We start from the raw sequence: 22,182 nt of genomic DNA, 5'->3' as shown, positions 1-22,182 counted from the left end.
CTGGGCCATCTTGCCTGGGTTCTCTCTGCCACCTTCAGGCCCAGGTCTCGGATGCAGACCCACCTGGCCCACTGAGATGTCTCAGAGACATGGAAACTGGACACTGGCCAATTGGAACTCTTCCCGGGAGGCCTTTCCTCTCCTGTCTTCTGTGACTATAGGTGACCACCATCTATGTGCCCAGCGACCCAAGCTCGCAACCTAGGGGTCATCCTCACTTTCTCCTCACAGTTAACCCACCACCAGGTCTCCCTGTTCCAAATCCAGGGCGTTCCTCAGATCTCTTGCCTCCTCTCTACGTTTACCACCATTGCCTGAGTTCAGGCCCTTAGCACCTCTTTGCTGGACGCCCGGGAACCTCCACCCTGTCCCATCTGCCTCTAGACCAGTGTCCCTCTCATCCATCTGCATCTGTACCCTTCGGTGGCCCACAGGGTCAAGTCCACACCTCCAAGGGTGGCATGCAAAGCCCTCCCTCCCTCCAAGGTCTGGGCCCGCCCTCTCACCATGTGGCCTTCCCTCAGTGCTCATTCCAGCACAAACCCTGCCCTTCTCTCCCCCTCTCCCCCCAGCCCTCTGCCTGTACAAACCTCTGACCCTTTCCCCTCACCACTCCCCTGGACACCATGGTGCCTCCTCTGCAGGGTGTCTTCCCTGGTCTGCAGAGCAGCCCGGGCGCATTCCTGAGTCTCTCCCATTAGACTCTTAGCTCCTCAGGGCAGAGACCACGCCCATGTGTTCCTGGAAGCACATCCTGCCATAAAGTCAAATAATGTCCTCATTCCTGTTTGACAAGAAGCAGACTGCAGGTTTCACGTAAGCTTCTCTCTTTGTGTGGCCTGTGGGCTTTCGTACAACAGCCAGAGCCCGAGGGCACCACGTCTCCTTCCTACCCCAAGCGAGGCTCTGGTGGGAAAGGAGTCTGGGGAGCGAGGCAGAAAGAGGTCAGCACATCAGGTGCATTAGAGGATCCTTTGCTGAGTAAAGGCTGTGGCTTAGATATGAGTCCAATACGAGCTTTTGAATAGGTTCCGCAGAATTAAATCCCCCCACCCCAAGCAAGGCAGGTCTCTTGATTGTGGGAATGGGGAATTCGAGGGTCCTTTAATATGTAAAGAAATCCATCTGTGAAGTGCAATCAAGCAAGATGTGCCTGTAAAGAAAGAGGCTTGGACCTAGGGCTGCACACAGGCTCCCCAGTATGTCTCCTCTGAATTAAAGAGACATCCTAGTCTGCCAGCCTTGCACCTGCAGGGACCAGCCTTGCACCTGCAGGGACCAGCCATCCACCTGTTAGGGACCAGCCATCCACCTGCAGGGACCAGCCATCCACCTGCAGGGACCAGCTTTGCACCTGTAGGGACCAGCCATCCACCTGCAGGGACCAGCCTTGCACCTGCGGAGATAGAGCTGCTTCCAGGAAGCTCAGGGCATGATGAGGGAGGATCTGCTTGCTAGTGATTAGGCCACAGGGAGGAGTAAGCAGGAGGGATGAGCTGACTACCTCCCCCCAATCCCATCCACCAGGGGAGTGAGGCAGATGGAGAGGGAGACAGCCACATGCCCGAGCTTAGTTCCCCTCATTCCACACAAAGATGAGGAAGGGCAGTCATTCTTCATCGGAATGACAAGCTGGAGGCCTTCTCCCAGACACACCTGCTCCTTGCTCCCTGCTGGCTCCGGTTCCTCGGGATGGTGCCAGCCTCCACCCTAGACCTGGCACTGCTCGGCCGTAGGATTCCGTGCCTTCCGGGACCTCACACCATGCTTTTGAATCATCCTGGTGACAGGTTCTCATGTGACGCCCCCTCTTTTTTCTCACAATCCATTCCAAGCGCCCTCAGGTGCAGACTTTCCCAGCTCCTGCCTATGCCTTGTTGATTCGGGGACAAAGCCACATGTCCTCCACCCTTTTCTCGACGTATCTCTTCTGTGTTAAGAAATGGAAACCTGTTCAGAAACGGGCTGAGCCCATGGAACTGGGAAGAGCTAGAGGCGGATTCGCATTTCGCGTTTCTGGGTATTCAAGGGTCTGAAAGAGAAGGCCTTTTAGGTTGAGGAGGTGGACTAGGGGGAGGTCCTTTCGCGTTGTGGTGGGGGAAAGTGAGCAGCTCGTTTTAGGCATCGTCAGGATTGGGGACTTGTGTGAGATGTTCAAGTGGAACTGCCCCCCAGACTAGAAGGTTCTGGGGAGCCTGGAGAGTTGGTCTGTGTCCTTGCTGTATCCCCAGTGCTCAGAGCTCACCAGCTCCAGGGAGTGACTGGGGTGTTGGGAGGCAGATTAGGATGAAGCCTCTGCAGCCAGAAGCCCCCAGGTCCTCGGGTTGCGCTCTGCGTTGGGCACATTTCTGTTTGGAAGCTCAGTCCTGGGGTTGGAGGCCGACCGTCGCCCCCTGCAGAGATGTGGGAAGGAGACTGCGTGCTTTCTCATGGGCTCCCTGTTCTCTCCTTCAGGGCTCTGCATCTCAGGAGGCCCGGAGGCCCTCCACACATCAAGCTGGCCGTCGAGTGGGATAGCTGTGCCAAGGAGCGGTGAGTCTGACAGGATTTGACCCCAGCGGGCAGAGGGGCCTGCCTGTGCAGGCATCGTCCTGTGCCCATTGCCCCAGTGACTGAGGCAGTACGCATATCTCCTTGATGCCACGTGATCCATGCCTCTGAGAAACCCTGGTGCCAGTTGTCTGTGTGGAAACAATGAGGGCAGTACAGGCACACCTCGGGGATTCTGCAGGTTCCGGTCCAGACCGCCGCAATAAAGCGAGTGCTGCAATAAAGCGAGTGCCGCAACAAAGCGAGTCATAATCCTGCTGGTGGAGGGGCTTGCCTTCAATTTGTAACAAAGCACATCTGTGAAGTGCAGTCAAACAAGATGTGCCTGCAATAGTAAGAGTGGTGGTGGCAGGTGGCACTAGTGGCATCACAGTTGGAGTGGACTGTTACGTAACGCTTACCCTGTGCCAGTCATTGCTCTGAGCACTTGGCACATTTGCAATCTATTTAATCTTTAGTACATCGTGTCAGGTGGAGACCACATCACCTACCTTTTCAGATGTGGAAGCTGAGGCCCAGAGAGGCTCCACAGTTGCTCAGTGTCACGCAGCTGGTGCCTAACTCGGCTGGGATTTGAGCCCGTGTCGTTCTGCCCTTACTCCCCGCACTCGGCTGCTTCTGTGACTCCGAGTGCGTCGGCCGTACTTTGAAAGAGGACACTGTTCAGCCCAGCGAGTGTTCATTAACCTGCTTCTGGGTGGGAGGCCCTGCGCTAGGACAAGGAAGCAGCGGCAGATGAGGCGAGGACCGGGTCCCTCGCGGAGCTGGGGGGGAGACAGAACTCCAGGGAACAGAGCGAGCGCTGAGTCAGGGCATGAGGCCCCCGGGGCACCTTCGCCTCGCCCTGTGGGTCCTTCCACCTGCGGGCTGGGAGTGGGGATTGGGAGCGACCCCTCTGGAAGAGAGAGGCCCTGACGGCATCGGCTCCTCTCTGCAGCCTGTTCGGGAGCCCCCAGGAGGAGCGGGTGCAGGACGCGGACAGCGTGTGGCGGCAGCAGCAGGCGCACCAGCAGCACAGCTGCACCTTGGACGAATGCTTTCAGTTCTACACGAAGGAGGAGCAGGTCCGGCGGGAGGGGGACCGGTCACCATGCCTGGGAGGGGGCGGCGGGAGGAGGCCCAGTGCAGTGGGGGCCTCACATCGGGTGGCCTCCTTTGCAGCTGGCCCAGGACGACGCGTGGAAGTGCCCCCACTGCCAAGCCCTGCAGCAGGGCGTGGTGAAGCTGAGCCTGTGGACGCTGCCCGACATCCTCATCGTCCACCTCAAGAGGTTCTGTCAGGTGGCGGGGAGAAGAAACAAGCTCTCCACGCTGGTGAAGTTCCCGCTCTCCGGCCTCAACATGGCTCCGCACGTGGCCCAGAGGAGCACTGGGGCCGCGCCCGGCCCCTGGCCGTCCTGGAAGCAGCCAGCCTGCCTGCCCACCAGCTACCCGCCGGACTTCCTGTACGACCTGTACGCCGTCTGCAACCACCACGGCAGTCTGCAAGGTGGGCATTACACAGGTGAGCGCTGCCTCTTGGCTGGTGGCTGCCGTGGCCATGTGTCGTGGCTGTGGCCTGGGCCTCGATGCCCCGGGAGGAGGCACCCTTGGAATGCCATGCCGAGCCTGTGCGGCCACTCGACGTGAGCTGGCCCCTCACCCGCTGCACCCCAGGCATCTGCCGGAGGGCGGGGGCCTGGTCCAAGCCGTAGAGTCGAGCTGGGTGGGTGGTGGGTGGTTGGGATGTAAAGTCAGTTATGGCCCGAATCTTCGACCACGTCAAGTAGAGGAGGGTAATTGTTAGAACCGAGAGAATGATGTTTATCCTCGTTTGCGCTTCAGCACGAGGGCTCTTACTTATCAGATTTGGGTTCCTATCAGATGTTTTTATTTCAATGGGGTACATTTAATTGTTACCTTCAAGGGCAACTTGAGAGAAGTAGAATAGAAGGACAGACACAGATAGCTGGGTGACTTGTTCAGTTGTTCATATTCATCTACCTTAGTCTGTTCTGTTCTAGAAGAACATAAGTTATTTCGCTTTAAAAAAATGCTTTAAAATATTCATTTTTCAAAGGGTGCACTGTTGTGGTGTACTAATGTACCTGGAATTTGGAAGACACCGGACTGTGCAGAAATCCATGGTCATCACTCATTCATTCATTGGACAAATATTTATTAAGGTCTCATTTCTCTGCCAGACCCTGTGCTGGATGCTGGCGCATCCGTGATGAACAAGGCAGATATGAGTCCTGCCTTCGTGGACCTTCAATCTAATTTCAGACACAGGCCACATAAAGGGGGCTGGCCACGTGAGCATTTTCACTGCCTGGCATTATGGAAAGGTGGCTGACTGAGTAGTTGTGTCTGTGATGGAGATGAGGCCTCTCTGAGGATGTCCCTTCGGTGGAACTAGCTCTGTGACTAATGGGAGGAGGAGCATGATGGGCAGCATGGCGAGCATGTGCAAAGGCCCTGAGGCAGAGCTGTGGTGTGGTTTGAGAACAGATGCAAGCATGTCCCAGCTGAAGGGTAGGGAGTCAGGGGTAAGGCAAGATGGGGCTGGATGAGAAGGCACCGTAAGCCACGGACAAGAGTTCATGTTTATTCTAGAGGGTGATGGGAAGCCTTTTAGGGTTTTAGGCAGAGGACTCAGGGTGTAATTCTGTTAACAAATGGAGGTAGGAGCTCTGCTCTGTGGAGAACAGTAGAAAGGAGTGAGAGTAGAAGTTGTAACTCCCGTTAGGAGGATGTTTCTGGGGCTCAGTGAGAGACGGTGTTGTCTGGTGCATGGGTGATGACAAGCAGGTATTCAGGACACATTCTGGAAGGGAAATCAGTAAAAGTGGTTTTTGGGCTGGGTGTAGGGTGGAAGGGAAAAGGGGGAGCAAAGATGGACTGTGAGGTGGCTGCTTGCATTAGTGCAGGGGTCAGCAAACTACGGCCCATGGGCCACATGCAGCCCAGTACCTGTTGTACGGCTCGTGAGGTAGGAATAGTTTGTGCATTTTAAAAACTGGCAAAAGAACAGGAATATGCGGCAGAGACCATGTGTGCCGTGAAATAGTTTCTGTTTGCTACAGGGAAAGTTGGCTGATCCCAGATGAGTGGGTTAGAGTACCATTCACTGCGATACAAGGGAAAGGAGAATATTTTGTTTTAATTGTTTGGAAGGTGGTGAGACCCTTATTTATGAGCATTTTCTTTTTCAAAAGATATTTTTTTAAAAAGAGAGGGAGAGTGAGCTAGAAATATCAATGATGAGAGAGAATCATTGATTGGCTGCCTTCTGCATGTCCCCTATTGGGGATTGAGCTGGCAACCCACGCATGTGACCTGACTGGGAATCGAACCCTCCTGGCTCATAAGTTGACACTCAACCACTGAGCTACACCGGCTGGGCTGTGAGCATTTTCTTAAATGTGGGACTTCAGTTTTTGGGTAGGAAAGAGGCATTCCATAATCCAACTGCGTATTCTCATTGCATACTGAAGTAGAGGTATGCAGTGTGAAGCCTTTCAGAAGAAATGGGGTGCACGTGGACAGCATGGCCTGGCTCAGGAACTTGGGGCTCCCTTTGATTGGAGGTTGTGCTTGAGTAGGTGCTACAAGGTAAAATTCCGTTTCAAGTCGCAGCATGAGGAGGCATCTGGGCATGTAACTGATCGATCCTTTTGGATTCCACACAATTCATTTCTGGCCCAGAATGGACCAAGATTTCTCATTCTCTTGCAAACCTGTCCATTTCTAAGCTCTGACAGTGGGGTATGTCTTGCCGCTTTGCGGGGGGCTACCATAATGGGAGTTGGGTTTGGACCTTTGCAGCCTACTGCCGGAACTCCCTGGACGGCCAGTGGTACAGCTACGACGACAGCATGGTGGAGTCGCTGCCGGAAGAGGAGGTCATCACCCGGGGGGCTTACATCCTGTTTTATCAGAAGCGGAACAGCATCCCTTGCTGGTCAGCCAGCAGCTCCATGAGAGGTGGGTGCTGCTCAGGACAGGGCAGGGCAGGGGGGGCGGGGAGCCCCTTGCAGAGCTGGGAAGGCACTTAGTCCAACGTCCAGGGCCAGGAGCGGGAGGCAGGGGTCGGAAAGAGGAAGCTGTGTCTGCTGCTGCAGAGATGTGAGCTCCGCCGGCTGGCATCCCGTGTGGAAGGGTGTGGTCATACTGAAATCTAAGAAAGGGGACATAGTGTTTTGTACCCGTGGCAGGTGACTCTTGGTGGCGTGGGATTTCATAGTCCCAGTCTCACTCGGGTCAAGCCAGCTTTTAATTAAGCTTGTGCAGCAGCGGCCTGCGCTTGTCCTGTCGGAAAGGGCAGGGCAGTCATGAGGGTGGCAGGGTCTTCACAGGAGACATAGCTGCTTACCTAACTGCTGCCCAGTGGTGCGTGTATTAGCTAACCCTGACCTCAAACATGCTTGGAAGTCAGGAGGGAAAAAAAGGATTAAGAGTTGACCTTTTTTTGTACTGTTTTTTTTTGTTTTTTTTTTTAATATATTTTGATTTTTTACAGAGAGGAAGAGAGAGAGATAGAGAGTTAGAAACATCAATGAGAGAGAAACATCGATCAGCTGCCTCCTGCACATCTCCTACTGGGGATGTGCCCGCAACCCAGGTACATGCCCTTGACCGGAATCGAACCTGGGACCTTTCAGTCCCCAGGCCGACGCTCTATCCACTGAGCCAAACCGGTTTTGGCTTTTGTACTGTTTTTAAAATTATTTTTTTATTGCTTTCAGAGAGGAAGGGAGAGGGAGAGAGAGAGATAGAAACATCAATGATGAGAGAGAATCATTGAACAGCTGCCTCCTGCATGCCCCCCCCTCCCCCCACTGGGGATCGAGCCCCAACCTGGGCATGTACCCTTGGCCAGAATCAAACCCAGGACCCTTCAGTCTGCGGGCCAATGTTCTATCCACTGAGCCAAACCAGCTAGGGCAGCGGTTCTCAACTTGTGGGTCGCAACCCCTTTGGCGGTCGAACGACCTTTTCACAGGGGTCGCCTAAGACCATCCTGCATATCAGATATTTACATTACGATTCATAACAGTAGCAACATTACAGTTATGAAGTAGCAACGAAAATAATTTTATGGTTGGGGGTCACCACAACGTGAGGAACTGTATTAAAGGGCCAGAAGATTGAGAACCACTGAGCTAGGGCTTTATGTGACTTATTTCACTCTGAAAACTAGCCATCCTTACCTTTGGAATAAAAGAGCTTTTTAAAAACACTACTCAGATTTTTTTCTCCAATTGTTGGAAAATAGCCAAATAAAACTAAGATGCCCCCTAAATCAACCCGAATGCAAAGCCTGCCTTCCCTTCGCAGAAGATTGTAGGAAGAATGGAGAGCACACTATGTTTAGGAAACGGGAGTTGGAGAAAAGCAATTTCATGGGAAGCATTTCCATTCTCATCAATGCACTTGCCTCTCTGAGCCCAACGCCTGTCCTTAAACTTCCAGCTTGGCCAGCAGGTGATCAGTTGCAGGTTTCTCCTCTGGCCCTGAACTTTGAGTGTGTGGTTCTGCTCTGGTCAGCAGTTCCAGGGCTCGGGGGTGGGAGTCCGGCCCTGCGGAGCTCCTCCGGGACCCCCGATGCTGGAGAAGGTGCACTTTCCCCCTCTCTGCTTCCTCCGCAGGCTCCACCAGCTCCTCCCTGTCCGATCACTGGCTCCTGAGGCTCGGGAGCAACCCCAGCAGCACGAGGGGAAGCCTGTCGTCCTGGCGCTCGGCCCCCAGCCCCACCCAGCCCCCAGGGCCCAACCCTCTCGTTTTCACAAGCAGCCTCTCCAGTCAGGAAAAGGGTACGTTTTCTCGTGTTGGTTAAATGTGCTGATTATTTTCTTGAACGAGGGCTGGATCATGGCCTTGAGTATCCAGTGTCTATCATTGTGCGAGGCTTCTTCGTCTGTCAGATCAGGTCTTCCATGCCCAGCCCTTGCCTCCCTCTCCTCCCCTGTCCTCTCCAGCAGCAGGTTCATCCTTTCTGCTCCGTGGAGCTCACTGTCTCAGGGGGAGGGCAACACGGAAACAAGTAAACGAATGTGATGACATGACGTAGAGCAGGGACAAGGGGGAGAGGTGAATAGTCAGAGAAGATATCATGGCAGGGGTGAGGGAGAGAGGGCGCAGAGGCTGTGGGGAGGGCCTTTCCACAAAGGAGGCCACTTTGGACAGAGTGAGTGAGAGTGAGGCATGGATTTGGGATGAGCGGGGGGTGTGGGAGGGCGGAAGGCACTGAGCTGTGGCGGAGCACAGTGAGCGAGGAGGACAGAGACAGGTGATCAGGGGCCAGGTCATGATGCGCCTTTGGCCCATGGACTAAGGTTGGATTTTATCACAAGTACAGTGGGTAGCTTTGGGGGAATATTCATCAGAGAAGTAATGTATGTAAAAAATATATAAATATATATCTACACTAATAAAAGAGAAAGATGCAAATTGACCATACCTTCATGACACCCACCAGCCAATCAGGAGTGAGTATGCAAATTAACCCAACAAAGATGGCAGGTTAATTTGCATATGCAGGCACCTAGCGGCTGGGGGTGGGGCGGGATGCGTTGCCATGGTGACGATGCAGGCGTTCCGCACTGCCTCAGCCACTCTGTGCCTCTGGACAGCGTGGGAAGGTGGAAAGGTGGCTCTGGGCTGGAATGAAGGCAGAAAGGCAGCTCAGGGCCGGAGCAAAGGTGGTGCCGGCAGCCAGGGGAAGGCAAGCCCATTCTTGCATGAATCTTCATGCATCGGGCCTCTAATATATATATATATGTTTATATATATATATGTTTATATATATACAGTGGGGCCTTGACTTATGAGTTTAATTTGTTCCATGACGGAGCTCGTAACTCAGATTACTCGTATGTCAAATCAAAAGTGAACAAGTGAGACACGTGATGCTGGGCTGATGTTGTGGCGTTCACTGTGACGTTCGCTGCGCCAACTAGAGGTGGGGTATCTGAAGCTGGCTTGTAACCCGAATTTTAGCTTGCAACTCAAAGCAAAAAATTGGCCGAGAGACGGCTCGTATCTTGAAACACTCGTTAGTCGGGACACTCGTAAGTCAAGGCCCCACTGTATATGTATGTTTATATATACATACATATTCAAATATATGTTTATTGATTTCAGAGAGGAAGGGAAAGGGAGAGGGAGATAGAAACATCAATGATGAGAGAGAATCAATGATCAGCTGCCCCACTCTGGAGATTGAGCCCGCAACCTGGGCATGTGCCCTGGTTGGGAATTGAACCATGACTTCCTGGTTCATAGGTCGATGCTCAACCACTGAGCCACGCCGGCTGGGCTGATTTATATTTTTAAAAAGTCTACTCTGGCTGCCGTGTGGAGAATACATCATAGAGAGGTGAGAGTGGAAGACAGAAGGTCGATTGGGAGTCTTATGTGATTGTCGAGAGTGGTGGCTTGGATGAGCGTGTTAGGTAGGAGACATCAGATCCTGGATATACTTGAAGATGGAGCTGATGGGCTTGCTGATATGAGAGAGTGAGTGATCCAGGAGGACCCTGCTTGGCTAGCATCGACGTGACTAGGTGGTCAGGTTAGTAGTGCAGTTAATGAGATGGGAAAGAATTGGGTGGGAAACAGTCAGTTTTGGAGAGAAATCTAGAAACTTGTGACTTGATAACTTTGAGAGTCCCATAAGACCTCCAAGTCAAGATGGTTTAAGGCAGCGGTTCTCAACCTGTGGGTCGCGACCCCTTTGGGGGTCAAACGACCCTTTCACAGGGGTCGCCTAAGACCATCAGAAAACACATATATAATTACATATTGTTTTTGTGATTAATCACTATGCTTTAATTATGTTCAATTTGTAACAATGAAAAGGATCCTGCATATCAGATATTTACATTACAATTCATAACAGTAGCAAAATTACAGTTTTGAAGTAGCAACGAAAATAATTTTATGGTTGGGGGTCACCACAACATGAGGAACTGTATTAAAGGGTCGCAGCATTAGGAAGGTTGAGAACCACTGGTTTAAGGAGATAAATGTTTGAGCCATCAGCACAGGGATGGACTTGAAACCCCGGGACTGACTGAGCTCCCCTGGGGAAGGCACAGATAGGAAGGAATGGAGACCTTCATCGAGCCCTGGAGTTCTCCATAGGAGGGTGGGCAGGGCGAGAGGCCAGCAAAGAACAGGGAGGAGCCAGGGAGATAGGAAGAAACCTGGGTGCAAATGAACCACTGATGCAGAAGAGGAAATTGTGGCCAACGGTGTCACATATGGTTGAGAGGCTAAGGTGAGGCTGGGTAAGTGATCACCAGGCTGGAGGGCCACTGTTTGAGAAGCTCTGAGGTGGCACTAAATCTGGGCAGGTAAGAATCTAGCCATAGGTGTTCAGTACTGGGTGGTACTACCTCTTCTCCCCAGGGCTATGCCAGAGATCCTCACCGAAGCTGTCTTTTCATTGATTCCAGAGAGAGAGGAAGGGAGAGGGAGAGAGAGAGAAACATTGATCGGCTGCCTCTTATATGCACCCCAACATGAGATCAAACCCAAAACTTGGGTAAGGGCCCTGCCTGGAATCAAGCCCTTGACCTTTAGGTGAACGGGATGATATTCCAACCAACTGAGCCACATTGGCCAGGGCTGGGAGACGACCTTTACTGTCAAAGGCAGGGATGATGCTGTTCTGTACAGAACGGTCCCTCCCAGATGCCAGCAGTCCAAATGCCAGAGAAACACCGATAGCCGGGGAACGTCATCCTCCCAGCGGCTCTGGTTATGGGACATTGTGATAACGAGGCATTTTTAAACGAAAATGAATGGATTCGACCTTGTGGTGCTGTACTGACGTCACTGGGGATGGGTGTCGGAGAGGCTGTCCAGGAAAGGATAGAAACACAGCTTGCTTTTGCAACTTTTACAAAAACATGACCCTTAGACAATATTGCTGGGGTCCCTGGGCGTGTGGGGGCCGGGGGCTCAAGCGTACTTGGGTTTTCAGTAGGGTAGGTGGCCCGTTGGTACATTTCTTTTATGGCTTTCATTGGGCTCAGAAGTTTTGTTTTTCTCTCTTTCAGTGATTTCCAGATAGTATGTTATTTCAGTTCTGATTTCTCTTTGATCTAAAGGTTATCTGGGAGTCTCAAATATTTAAGATTTTTTTTGGTCACCTTTTTAATCTTTATTTCTAATTTTGTGGATTGTGATCCAAGAATGTGCTTCTCAAACATTCCCTTTTTGTGGGCAAGTAAGTACCTGAGTATTATTGTGTTAAGTGTCCGGTGCACGTATGAAATAGTGTACACCTCACCTATTAGAGGGATGTGAGCTTTATGTCATTACTGTTAAATTAGATGTGCCGATGGTTGTCTTCGATTCACCTATGTCTTTAAATTAACCTTGGTAGGACTGCCTGGCTGGGAAGGGGGTATATGCACCCCTTCTTGTAGAGCTATAGCTTTAATCGGGTACCCCAAGAACTTGAACAACTTTCGTTTTAAATATAAGCTTATGTTTAGCTGCTTTGGTGGGAGGGTCTGTGAGCTGATGACTGTGAGGTCTTCTTTAGAAATTGTGTCTTTTCTCATTATAATGTTGCTCTTTATCCTGCTTAATGCCTTTCATCTTAAATTCCACCTGTTCAAGATGAATAATGATATAATGATACCCCGGCATCCTTCCTTTTGGTTTGCATTTGCCTGGCATCGGTTCACCCTTCTCTTTTCCATTAGTGTCAATTTTAATCAGTTCAATACACATTCTGTTGCTTTCTTTTACTGTCAAAAATACAGAGCCTACCTTATAATGGGGAGAGTTCAGTCTGTTTATATTTAGTATAATAACTGCACAACTTGACTTCATTTTATTTAAAACTTTTTCCATTACTTGTTTCTTTTTTCTTATTTTATTTATTTATTTATTTATTTATTTATTTTTTACCGATTTGATTATGTTGTTATTTATTCCCTTTTTCTCCCCTCGTTCCTTTGGAAGTTCTGTTCTTTTCCATCTTGCTAATGGCTGCTTTATGTTTCCAATACTTACAATCAAATGGCTTTTCCTGTAATTATGTGGCTATGAAAGGCCAACAACTCCCTGAGAGTCCTTCTGTTGCCCACCCCCCCGCCCCGGTCCCCCGCTTTCTCTCCTCCCCCCAGACATGTGAGGCCTACACGACGCTTCCAAGTCAGCCCTCCAAACCAGGCCTTCCGATGCTTTCACGCGTTCCCTCTGGTCTGCGTTAGGCGCCCCCCGCCTCAACCCCCGACTCTCAGATTTGCTGAGATGGTGGGATATTCTTCAGACTGCAATTAGAACTCCGCTTGCAGTACCTTTCCATCCCAAACACACTGACTTAAGGTTATGTGACACAGTCTCACCCCATCGGAGCCCCACGTGGGTGGGTGGGCGGTGCACTGACCACGGGGTCCACTGAGCACCTCGGATGGTTCCACCCCCGCTGCCTGAGGTCTCATTCTGACCCGGGAGTGATTGGTCAGAGCTCTTCTGGGGTGTGCGCCATGTGTCCTCTGACTCTGCACGGCCACAGATCTTTCCTTTCACTTGGGAGTGAGTGGCGCTTGGCTGCTTGGAGGACTCTTGGCTTGCAGTCCTTTTCTCCCAGGCATCTGCGGGAGTTTTCCCACGGCCTGCCAGGCCTCAGGGCTGCAGGTGAGAAGCCCATTTATTTATTTTTTTTCCCCGTGAGAGTCACTTGTTCTTTCTGGCTGGAAGCTTTTAAGATTCTGTCTTTGACCTTGGAGTTGAGAAGTTCTACCAGAGCGTGCCTAGGGGTGTGTGTTGTCCATCAATCCCACCTAGAACTCGGGAAGGCCTTTCCTTCTACAGATGCAGGCTTTCTTTCGGGGAAATGATCTTTTTTGTTGTTTAATGGTCTCACCTGCTTTTCAAATTCCTGTTACTTGCCTGTTGTGTCTCCTGGATCTGTCCTCTGAGTCTCCTAGCTTTTCCCTGAGATTTCTGTCTCTGTCATTTTGCTCGGTGGTATGAGACATTGCTTTCACAATTACGGACTTTTCACAAATGCCACGATCATGTCAGGCCACCAGTTTGAGTTCCAACAGGGACCTTGGATGTCTTCATTCACTGACTTGAAAAACCTGGGGGTTATATTTTCAGTCTCTTGTTTTATACCTGAGTCTCCTTAACAACTTTACGTTGTCTGTTTCCTCTGGTGGCTCCATTTCAAGGGGTTCTTCTGATGGTCGCATGTTCTGACCCTCTGATTGCTGGACCCCTCGTGTGTGCTGTTATTTTTCTGTTTCTCCCAAAGGAGCCCCCCTCCCCCTTCTCTTGAGCACTGGTTATTAGAGTGGGGGGAGGGCAGTGGCCTCAGCTCCCAAGTTAGCCTTTCTCCTCGCCAGCCTCGTCCTGGAGGCTCCGTCTCAGAGGCGGAGAAGGCTCAGCTCACCTGTGCAGCTTCCCCTTATCTTCTAAATGCCCGAGGGCCAGCTTGCTGGAGGCTGCACTCTGCAGCTACAGCAGACTAGTCTCCAAGTACAGATCGGGGCTCAGAAGAGGAAGCCCCCTTTTCTCCCTCGATCCCAACCACAGTGGTCTCTTTCCTGCCTCCCTGGCCCTCCCAGCTTACCTGTGCCCCGGGCCTTTGCACTAGCAGCTGCCTCTGCCTGGAGCCTGCTCTCTCCAGATCTCCACACGGCTTCTTCCCTCTCTGCCCTGAGGTCTCATCATTCCTCACGCGTCACTCACCGCCCTGTATTTCCCCCGCATTCTTCCTCATAGCTCTTGTCCTGACATCCCATGAGATCATAAAGTTTTATTTCCTGTCCAACCCCATAAGGGACAAGTGCTTTGTATTTTTTTTCGACAGCGGTGTCCCCAGCCCTGAACACTGTCCTTTGCCCGCAGCAGGCTCTTGGGAAATATTGATTGAGTGCGGAAGTGAGTGGAAACCCTCGGAAGGTGGAAAGCACTGGCCAGGAAAGGGCTGGTCCTGTTGCCGGTGGGCACAGGATGCCGAGGAGAGGGCCCTGCCCGCCCCTGCCCACCGCGCACACTGGGGTGGCTCCGCTTCCCTTTGGGGGGCTGTTGTCATTGGTGAAGATGGGCCTCTAGCTAGCGTTGCCCCGACTCCTTCAGCAAGTGAACAGCACCTGCGAAGGCTGAGAGCGGGGGCTTGGGCTGGCACTCTATGCCATGCTCGGCACGCAGGGACTGGCCCTCGTTTGGCCTGGGAAAGCAGGTCCAATAAGCAGAACTTGTGCAGAGTATGCTGTTTCAGGAAATACTTAAAGATGAATGGAAGTGATGTTGAATCGGAGGGCTCGACGCCTCAGGGACTGGTCTTTACCAGGAGTCTGCACTGCCTGGCCTGTCGCTGGCTACCTTCTTGGGCACTGGTTCGCCCTGTGGCTTCAGTGCGCAAATGGATTCGGTGGAATAGGGGTGAGAGCGTGATGCCCCGCGGGCAGGAGCCGCAGTGGCCCACCCATGGCTGTGTCCATGCCCAGCACAGCGCCTGCAGCGTCGAAGGTGCCCAGTCACTGCCGGTTCAGGGGCTGGCGTTGCAGTGACTCCTGTTGAGCTGGAGGGGTCTGTGGGCACTAATGCTCTTGGCGTCTCTTTCAGGAGGCCTGCAGTCCAGGCCCGTGGTCCGGGGAGAGAGAGGCCGAAGCATCAGCATGAAGGTGCCCACTGCCTCTCGAGCCAAGCAGGGGGCCTTCAGGACCATGCCCCTCCGGTGGTCTTTTGGACACAGAGAGAAACGGGTGGTGGCGTCGGTCGAGTTGGTGGAGTACTTGGAGTCCAGACGGAGGCCTCGGTCTACGAGCCAGTCCATCGTGCCGCTGCTGACGGGCGCTGCTGGCGGGGACGAGAAGTCGGTGGGGCCGAGGTCAAGTGCCACCCCCCCTGCTAAGGGTGAAGGTCGTGAGCAGCGAGCCAGCGAGAGAGGACCAGCCGGCGTGTCCTGCCCCGAGGGCCCCCTCAGCCATGGTGCCGTCCCTGGAGCCTCGGATGGTCTGAACACAGCGGGGAAACTGGAGGGACATGCCGGCCACGATATCGGGCTCCCCAGGCAGTTGGATCTGCCGCTCACAGTCACACCCTCAGTGCACACTGAGAAGCGAGCCGGGCCCGAGGGCCAGAGGACCGCGAACGGGAAGGAAAGTGGCCATGTGGGGACCCAGGACGCCTCAAGTACGGTGGGCAGATCAGCTCCTCAAAATGCCTTCGCCAGGGCCAGGGCAGATGCAGAGGGAAGGGACCCTGAGACAGACGGACTCCCACAGGGGACCCTCACCCTTCTGAGGTCTGTGTTTTTGAAGAAGAACAAGAAGAATGAGGTGCCCCCCCGGGTGTCCCCAGTCTCCCTGGGGAGTGGCAGACTGAGCCCAGAGGTGGGTGAGCAGACTCGAGTCTCGTCCTCTCCCCTGCGGGTGCCGGGGGGCCTGGCCAGGGGCCCGGAGGGCGCTGTCCGCTCTGCGCCCAGCTCTCTGCACCTCCCACGCAAGGCCTGCAGGCCCCCGAGGGCGAGGGCCCCGAGCCCGGCACAGAGGAGCGTTCCCAGGGAGCACATGCCTTTCGGCAGCTTGCAGAGGGTGAAATACCACACTCTCTCCTTAAGGCGAAAGAAAACATTACCGGAGTCCAGCTTTTGACGGCGCGTCCAGTGTCGTGGGAAGCTGGCATCCTCTCAGCCCTGCCCCGAGCAGCTGCAGGCGGCCTGGCTTGGGAGCAGGACTCTGGGAAGCCACTTGTCTTGGGACCCCTGAAAAATAACATGTTTTTGGTCTTCACATCTAGATTTCCAACACATCCAAACACCTTCCTGTCTTGTCGGCTGCTTTTCTCCTCATGGGACACTAGAGGGTGCTGTTGGGTCAGCATTACCGTTTCAGGGCAAGAAGTGCTGTTTTGTTTAAATAAGTCCAGGACCTGAGGAATTATTTAAAGAGTGATTGTTTGTGGGCACACCTTTCAACATAACTCTGTAGGGAAGCCCAGTTAATACGAATCTTCCCTATCAAATCAAATATTGCCATTGGCTGCTCCTATTAATTTTTTTTTTTTTAATTTAAATAGGTGACTTAACAGGAAAAATCTTTTCCTTTTAATGTTTCTCTGGGATAAAGCACTGAAATGCCAGAAAAGTGGTAGTGACAGGCAAGATTCTAGGAGAGAGATGATTGAGGTGTTAGGAGAATATTTAATATATAACAAAATAATTGTATTAAAGATTTTCAAGGTATTTAAAAAAGGTAACTATTTTGATACTAGGACAAAAGGAAGTTCTTTTTTAAAAAAGTTGAAGTATGAGGTGTGTGTGTGTACTTTTAATAAAAGCCCGTCATTGAAATATGGGAATGGCTGGATTACTCATGTTTTATAAATGGTATTGTTTTGTTCCTGCTGTATCCACTCGGCTCATTGCTGTTGATATCAGACCGTCATTACTCGAGTTTCACTGGAATTTTAAAAAGCTTTTAATTAAAATGACTTGCTTTAAAATATGTTTTTATTGATTTCAGAGAGGAAAGGAGAGGGGGAGAGAGAATCATTGATTGGCTGCCTCCTGCACACCCCCTGCTGGGGATGGAGCTCACAGTCTGAGCATGTGCTCTGACCAGGAGTCAAACCATGACCTCCTGGTTCATAGGCTGACGCTCAGCCATTGAGCCACGCCAGCCGGGCTAACATGACTTGCTTTATAAGCCATAGAAAGCCCCGGTCTGGGAGTTGAGCCTGCCCATTTCCTGGAGCTTCGCAGGCTGCTCAGCGGCCGCTCTGACAAATGCCCTTTCGCTGCTCCTGGAAGGTGCCAAGTGACCTAGGCCTGTGGCCCGACAGTTGGGGTTCCTGGTGAGTCTGCACTTAAACAGCACGCTTTCTAGAAATACTTCCTTTCTCATGGGAACCATTGGTTCCGGACATCAACTCCCCAAATGCAGTTCTCATACTCACTGCCGGGCTCACTGGTATGTCTTTGCTGTGTTGTTTTTTTTTCTTAAGAAGAAAGAATGATGTCCTTTTATGTCCCCACTGGGAAAGACGCTTGCTTTTGAGCACGAACTAAGTGGACCCGAGCTAAGGTGGACCCGAGATAACAGGAGAAGCAGGAAGCCCAGCCGCCTGACTCACCCGAGGGCACGCGCACCGTGGACCTGTGTCTGCATTTCAGAAGCCCAGGTTCTGTTCCCGTCCCGGTCCTGGCCGCTGTGCTCCGGGCGGGTGGGAGCCGTGGCTGGCCACGTCCTCTGTGGCTATGAAGTCTGGGAGCCTTCCTGCTTTCTCAGATGCCACTCATTCGTCATGTTTAGCACCCATGCTCTTTCTAAGCTCAGCGTCACTTCCTGTGTCCTCAGATGTGCTCCCCTTGTAAGGTCCCAACTTTAAATACCCCTGGGTATGCCGAGGGGGGGCCCAGAGTTAGCTGTGTTCTCCACGATGCACTGTGAGTTGGAGCGCTTGCCCTGGGCCTAATTGCTCACAGACCCTGGTGGACCCATCTTCAGCAAGGGTGCCAGAGGACCCTTGGTCTTCCCTTCTCTGAGGCTGCTTTCCCTTCTAGAGCAGCGGTTCTCAACCTGTGGGTCGCAACCCCTTTGGGGGTCGAACGACCCTTTCACAGGGGTCGCCTAAGACCATCGGAAAACACATATATAATTACATATTGTTTTTGTGATTAATCACTATGCTTTCATTATGTTCAATTTGTAACAATGAACATACATCCTGCATATCAGATATTTACATGACGATTCATAACAGTAGCAGAATTACAGTTATGAAGTAACAACAAAAATAATTTTATGGTTGGGGGTCCCCACAACATGAGGAACTGTATTAAAGGGTCATGGCATTAGGAAGGTTGAGAACCACCGTTCTAGAGGCATCAGTAGGGAAGGCTGTGAGGACAGAGCATGTCTCCATCGAAATAAACCTACGTTTCTATGAAAATTGAACCTTTTGTTTTCTTGCAGCCCACATACACTTAAACCTTGTTTATTTGGCCCGTGTTAGCCTTTGAGTCTGACATGCTTGCTGTGAAATCTCCCTGTCATCTTTGACCTCATTTCTCCCTCCCCCTCACTCCCAATCCGTTGCCAGTTCCACATTCCTTGCATCATTGCCTCTGTCTCTGCCTCCTTCCCCCTGACCCTCTGTAGCCATCACCTGCGTTATTGCAGCAGCCTCCTAATACAGCTGCCCGCTGACGCAGCCCTGCTGATTGGGCCGCCCTCAGGGCACCAGGCTCCAGCGTTTCTGACCACCTATCCCAGTGATTCTCAACCTTGGCTGCACATTAGAATCACCTGGGAATCTTTTCAAAATCCTGATTTCTGGGCCTCATCCTCTGGAAATTCTTTCTTTGTTACTCATGTTGTGGCCCCACCCCATAACAAAGAAACAGAATTTCCGGAGGATGAGGCCCAGAAATCAGGATTTTAAAAGAAAGATTCCCAGGTGATTGTAATGTGCAGCCAAGGTTGAGAACCACTGCTCTATCCACAGCAAAACTGTCCTCCTATGAGCCCTGCCCTCGCAGCCAAGGGGTCTGTCTGCTCACGTGTAGTAAGACACATCACTGAGCCGATTGGTTTGGAATATTCTGGAGATAACAGTTCTACCTTAGAGGGGCTTGTTTTGGTGTCTGAGATTCCCACTCGCAATTTTGGAGCATATAAGGCCCTTCGATGAGGAGCTGCTTAGTTCTCCGATGCTGTCCAGAGCCAGCTGTTCCCGGGGGCTTGGGAAGTGTCCCTAGAAGGATGCCTGTGTCTGCTGGAGAGATGGGCTGTTTCCTCTGGTTTTTGACTTTCCCCAAAGGAGTCTCACGATTCTTCTGGGTGTTGGCCATGTCGGTCAAGATCCAGGCTGGAAACAGAGATCCACTCGAATAGGGTGTATGAGTTTCCTGTGGCTGCTGTAACAAATACCACAGCCTGGGTGGCTTAGAACAACAGAAACGTATTGCCTCACAGCTCTGGAGGCCCGAAGTCAGATCAAGGGGTCAGCAGGGCCCTGCTCTCAGGACAGCTGTAGGGGAGAATCCCTCTTTGCCTCTTCCTGGCTTTTGGTGGTTGGCTTCCAGTCCTCGGCCTCTTTTTGGCTTGCAGCTGCGTAAGTCCAATCTCTCTGTCCTGGTTATCGCATGGCTGCTCCCTGTGTGTCTGTCTTCACATGGCTTTCTTCTCAAGGACACCGGTCCATTGAATTAGGGCTCCATCCTACGCCAGCAAGACCTCATGTTAACTAGTTACATCTGCGATGACCCTATGTCCAAATAAGGTGACATTCCTAAGATACTGGGGGTTAAGACTCCAACATATCTTTTTATGGGGGATACAACTCAGCCCATAACATGTGGTGTCCAGGAGAGCTTAACGAATGGGCTGGGAATGGAGGTCAAGGTCAAGGGGAACCAACCAGGTGCTGCAGCTCCCAGGGCAAACAGCCAGGAGCCATGGCCACCCTGGCATCGGAAGGCCGAAGGGAAGGAGCAGTTCCAGAGTGTGACCCGAGGGCACGGCTGTGGGATAGGAGCGGTGGCTTTCAGGGGTGCATTGCAGTCATGTCACAGCAGCCTGGTGGAGGTGGGGGGCTGGGGGACTAAATCCTGGGGCCTCATTCCCTTCCTGCCCCCCAACCACCGATGGCTGACCCCAGTTAGCAGCCGGGACGAGAGGGCCCTCTGCTGCAGTCCTGGGCACTCAGGCGGAGAGGGAACACAGTCCTGGACCCGGACTGGCTGTCTCCAGCGGAGTCTCTATGGTGCCGTCTTCCCTCAGCCGGACTCTGGGTGGCCCCTGAAGCTGCTCTCACCTTTAAAGATTCTGGCTCTTCAGAAAAGTGCCCACGTGTGAACAGTGCGTGCCAGGGGGCGACAGTGTTTTTCTCTGCTTCTTTATGCTTCTCACTATTTTCAATTAAAAAAAGTTTTGTAGATATTGGGAGGAAAAAAACAGAAAACCACATTTATGTCACCCACATGGAGTAGCGCGGGCTGTGTCAAGCTTTGCCGAGTCGCTCGGTGGTCTGGGACAGTCCTTCTGTGTCCTAAGGGCGCGCCATCCTCAGGCGGCCTCAGAGCATCACAGAGCCTGCTCTCCCTCAGTTTTCTCATCTGTGAAATGGGTTTGTCAGCCCTTCCAGGGAATCAAAGTTCATGTGAAGACCAAATGGGACCTTGGAGGGGGATACTCTTTGGTGATTATGAGCTGCACATAATCTTGAGGGATCATAGGTTTGGAGCCACAGTGACACCTCGTGGCCAGTCCTCATATTGCATGACACTTTGACCCCTCAATTTAAAGTAATTCCACCCTCCCCCTACCCCCCCGCCCCCGCCCCACGTTTGAAGCTTTCCCTGTGGGCTTTCGTTTAGTGGGCTGGTGAGATACCCCATCCTGAGTGGGCAGCAGAGCATGAGTGGACACAGGCACACCTGAAAGCCAGTAAGGGCATCCAGTCAGAGGGATGCCGAAGTTCGTGGACAGGAAATTCAACTTCAGGGCGTTTGGTGTGTGGGACAGTCAGTCCTGAAGCTGGGTCCACCTGCAGGTCTCTGACCCCCTCCAAGGCGCTGCAGGGCGCCCTCTGCCAGGTCGCAGGGGAACAGCGGAGCAGACCCACGGACATGGGAGGTCCTTATTCTCCTTCCTTGCTGTCCTTTCAGGGAATCTGGGTCTGAGGTCTTCCAACTCCAAGTTCTTGCCTTCCCAGAATGCAGCTCAGTGCTAGTGTGGATGCATCCCTGACGCAGTCCCTCCCTGCCTGTCCACCCCCACCCGATCCAAGGACCATCCCCTGGGCCCCACTCCAATAAACTACCCGAGAAGAGGCAGAGCCCCACAGGGAGCTGGTCAGGACCCCACCGCCTGAGTCCGGTCATGGCCAAGCGTGGCTGGAGCCCAGCCTAGTGCATCCTCAGGACTGGTTGCCTGTGGCCCCGGCTCCAGGCCTACTCATCCTGAAGCTGTCATCTCTGTCTCTGGCCACCGATCAAGTTTTAGCTCTTCTGTTTTGTTTTATTGCTGCTGTTCTCCCTCCAGCCCTAAGCTCCCACCTGCCCTCCAATGATTCTGGTCTGAGCACCCCTCTAGCAGCCAGCTCCCTCAACAACAGTAACAAGACCTCTCAAAAAATAGACCATTATCTGCTGCCTCTCGGCCTGTCCCGCCTGCTGCTTAGCCGACTCCTGAATTCTGGTGCCACATCCCAACCATCAGCCTTGTCCTGGGTGGGCCAGGTTCCTTGGTGATCTCGCGATCCTAGGTATTTTGCTTTTTAAGTAAGGTTTACAGCCCAGCCAGTGTGGTTCAGTGGTTGAGTGTGTCGACCTATGCACCAGAAGGTGGCGGTGTGATTCCCGGCCAGCGCACATGTCCTGATTGTGGGCTCAATCCCCAGAGGGGCACGTGCAGGAGGCAGCCAATCAATGATTCTCTCTCCTCATGGATGTTTCTAGCTCTCTCTTTCCTTCTCCCTTCCTCTCTGAAATCAATAAAAATATATTTAAAAATAAATTAAGGTTTATACATGTGCCTATGTGTACCATATGCATGTTCGTTTTGTAAATAGCAAATTTGAGCCCCCTTTCATCTATAAATTCCAACAAAGGTTGGAATCAGCAGTTACAATATTGATGCAAAAAGCGTGCCCTACACTTTTCAAGATCCC

At 52.2% G+C, this 22,182-nt stretch overlaps 1 protein-coding gene across 2 annotated transcripts in view; it reads left to right on the top strand.

Moving 5' to 3' along the window:
* USP43 (ubiquitin specific peptidase 43) overlaps positions 1-17,004 on the top strand; it is a gene marked incomplete at its 5' end in the record, with an annotated part of 53,860 nt that extends 36,856 nt beyond the window's left edge. Inside the window, 6 exons of one of the 2 annotated variants that reach the window (XM_081109279.1) lie at positions 2,455-2,532; positions 3,488-3,614; positions 3,712-4,039; positions 6,358-6,516; positions 8,181-8,345; positions 15,130-17,004. In XM_081109279.1, the coding sequence (XP_080965405.1) occupies positions 2,455-2,532; positions 3,488-3,614; positions 3,712-4,039; positions 6,358-6,516; positions 8,181-8,345; positions 15,130-16,160 (1,888 nt within the window). In that variant the 3' untranslated portion in view covers positions 16,161-17,004. Of the gene's footprint in view, positions 1-2,454; positions 2,533-3,487; positions 3,615-3,711; positions 4,055-6,357; positions 6,517-8,180; positions 8,346-15,129 lie in introns of both variants that reach the window. The other variant, XM_081109278.1, reaches the window with a different exon arrangement.
* Positions 17,005-22,182: the final 5,178 nt, after the last annotated feature.

Source organism: Myotis nattereri, assembly GCF_964212035.1.
Source record: "Myotis nattereri genome assembly, chromosome: 16".
Lineage (NCBI taxonomy): Eukaryota > Metazoa > Chordata > Mammalia > Chiroptera > Vespertilionidae > Myotis > Myotis nattereri.
This window is presented reverse-complemented; position numbering and strand designations above follow the sequence as displayed.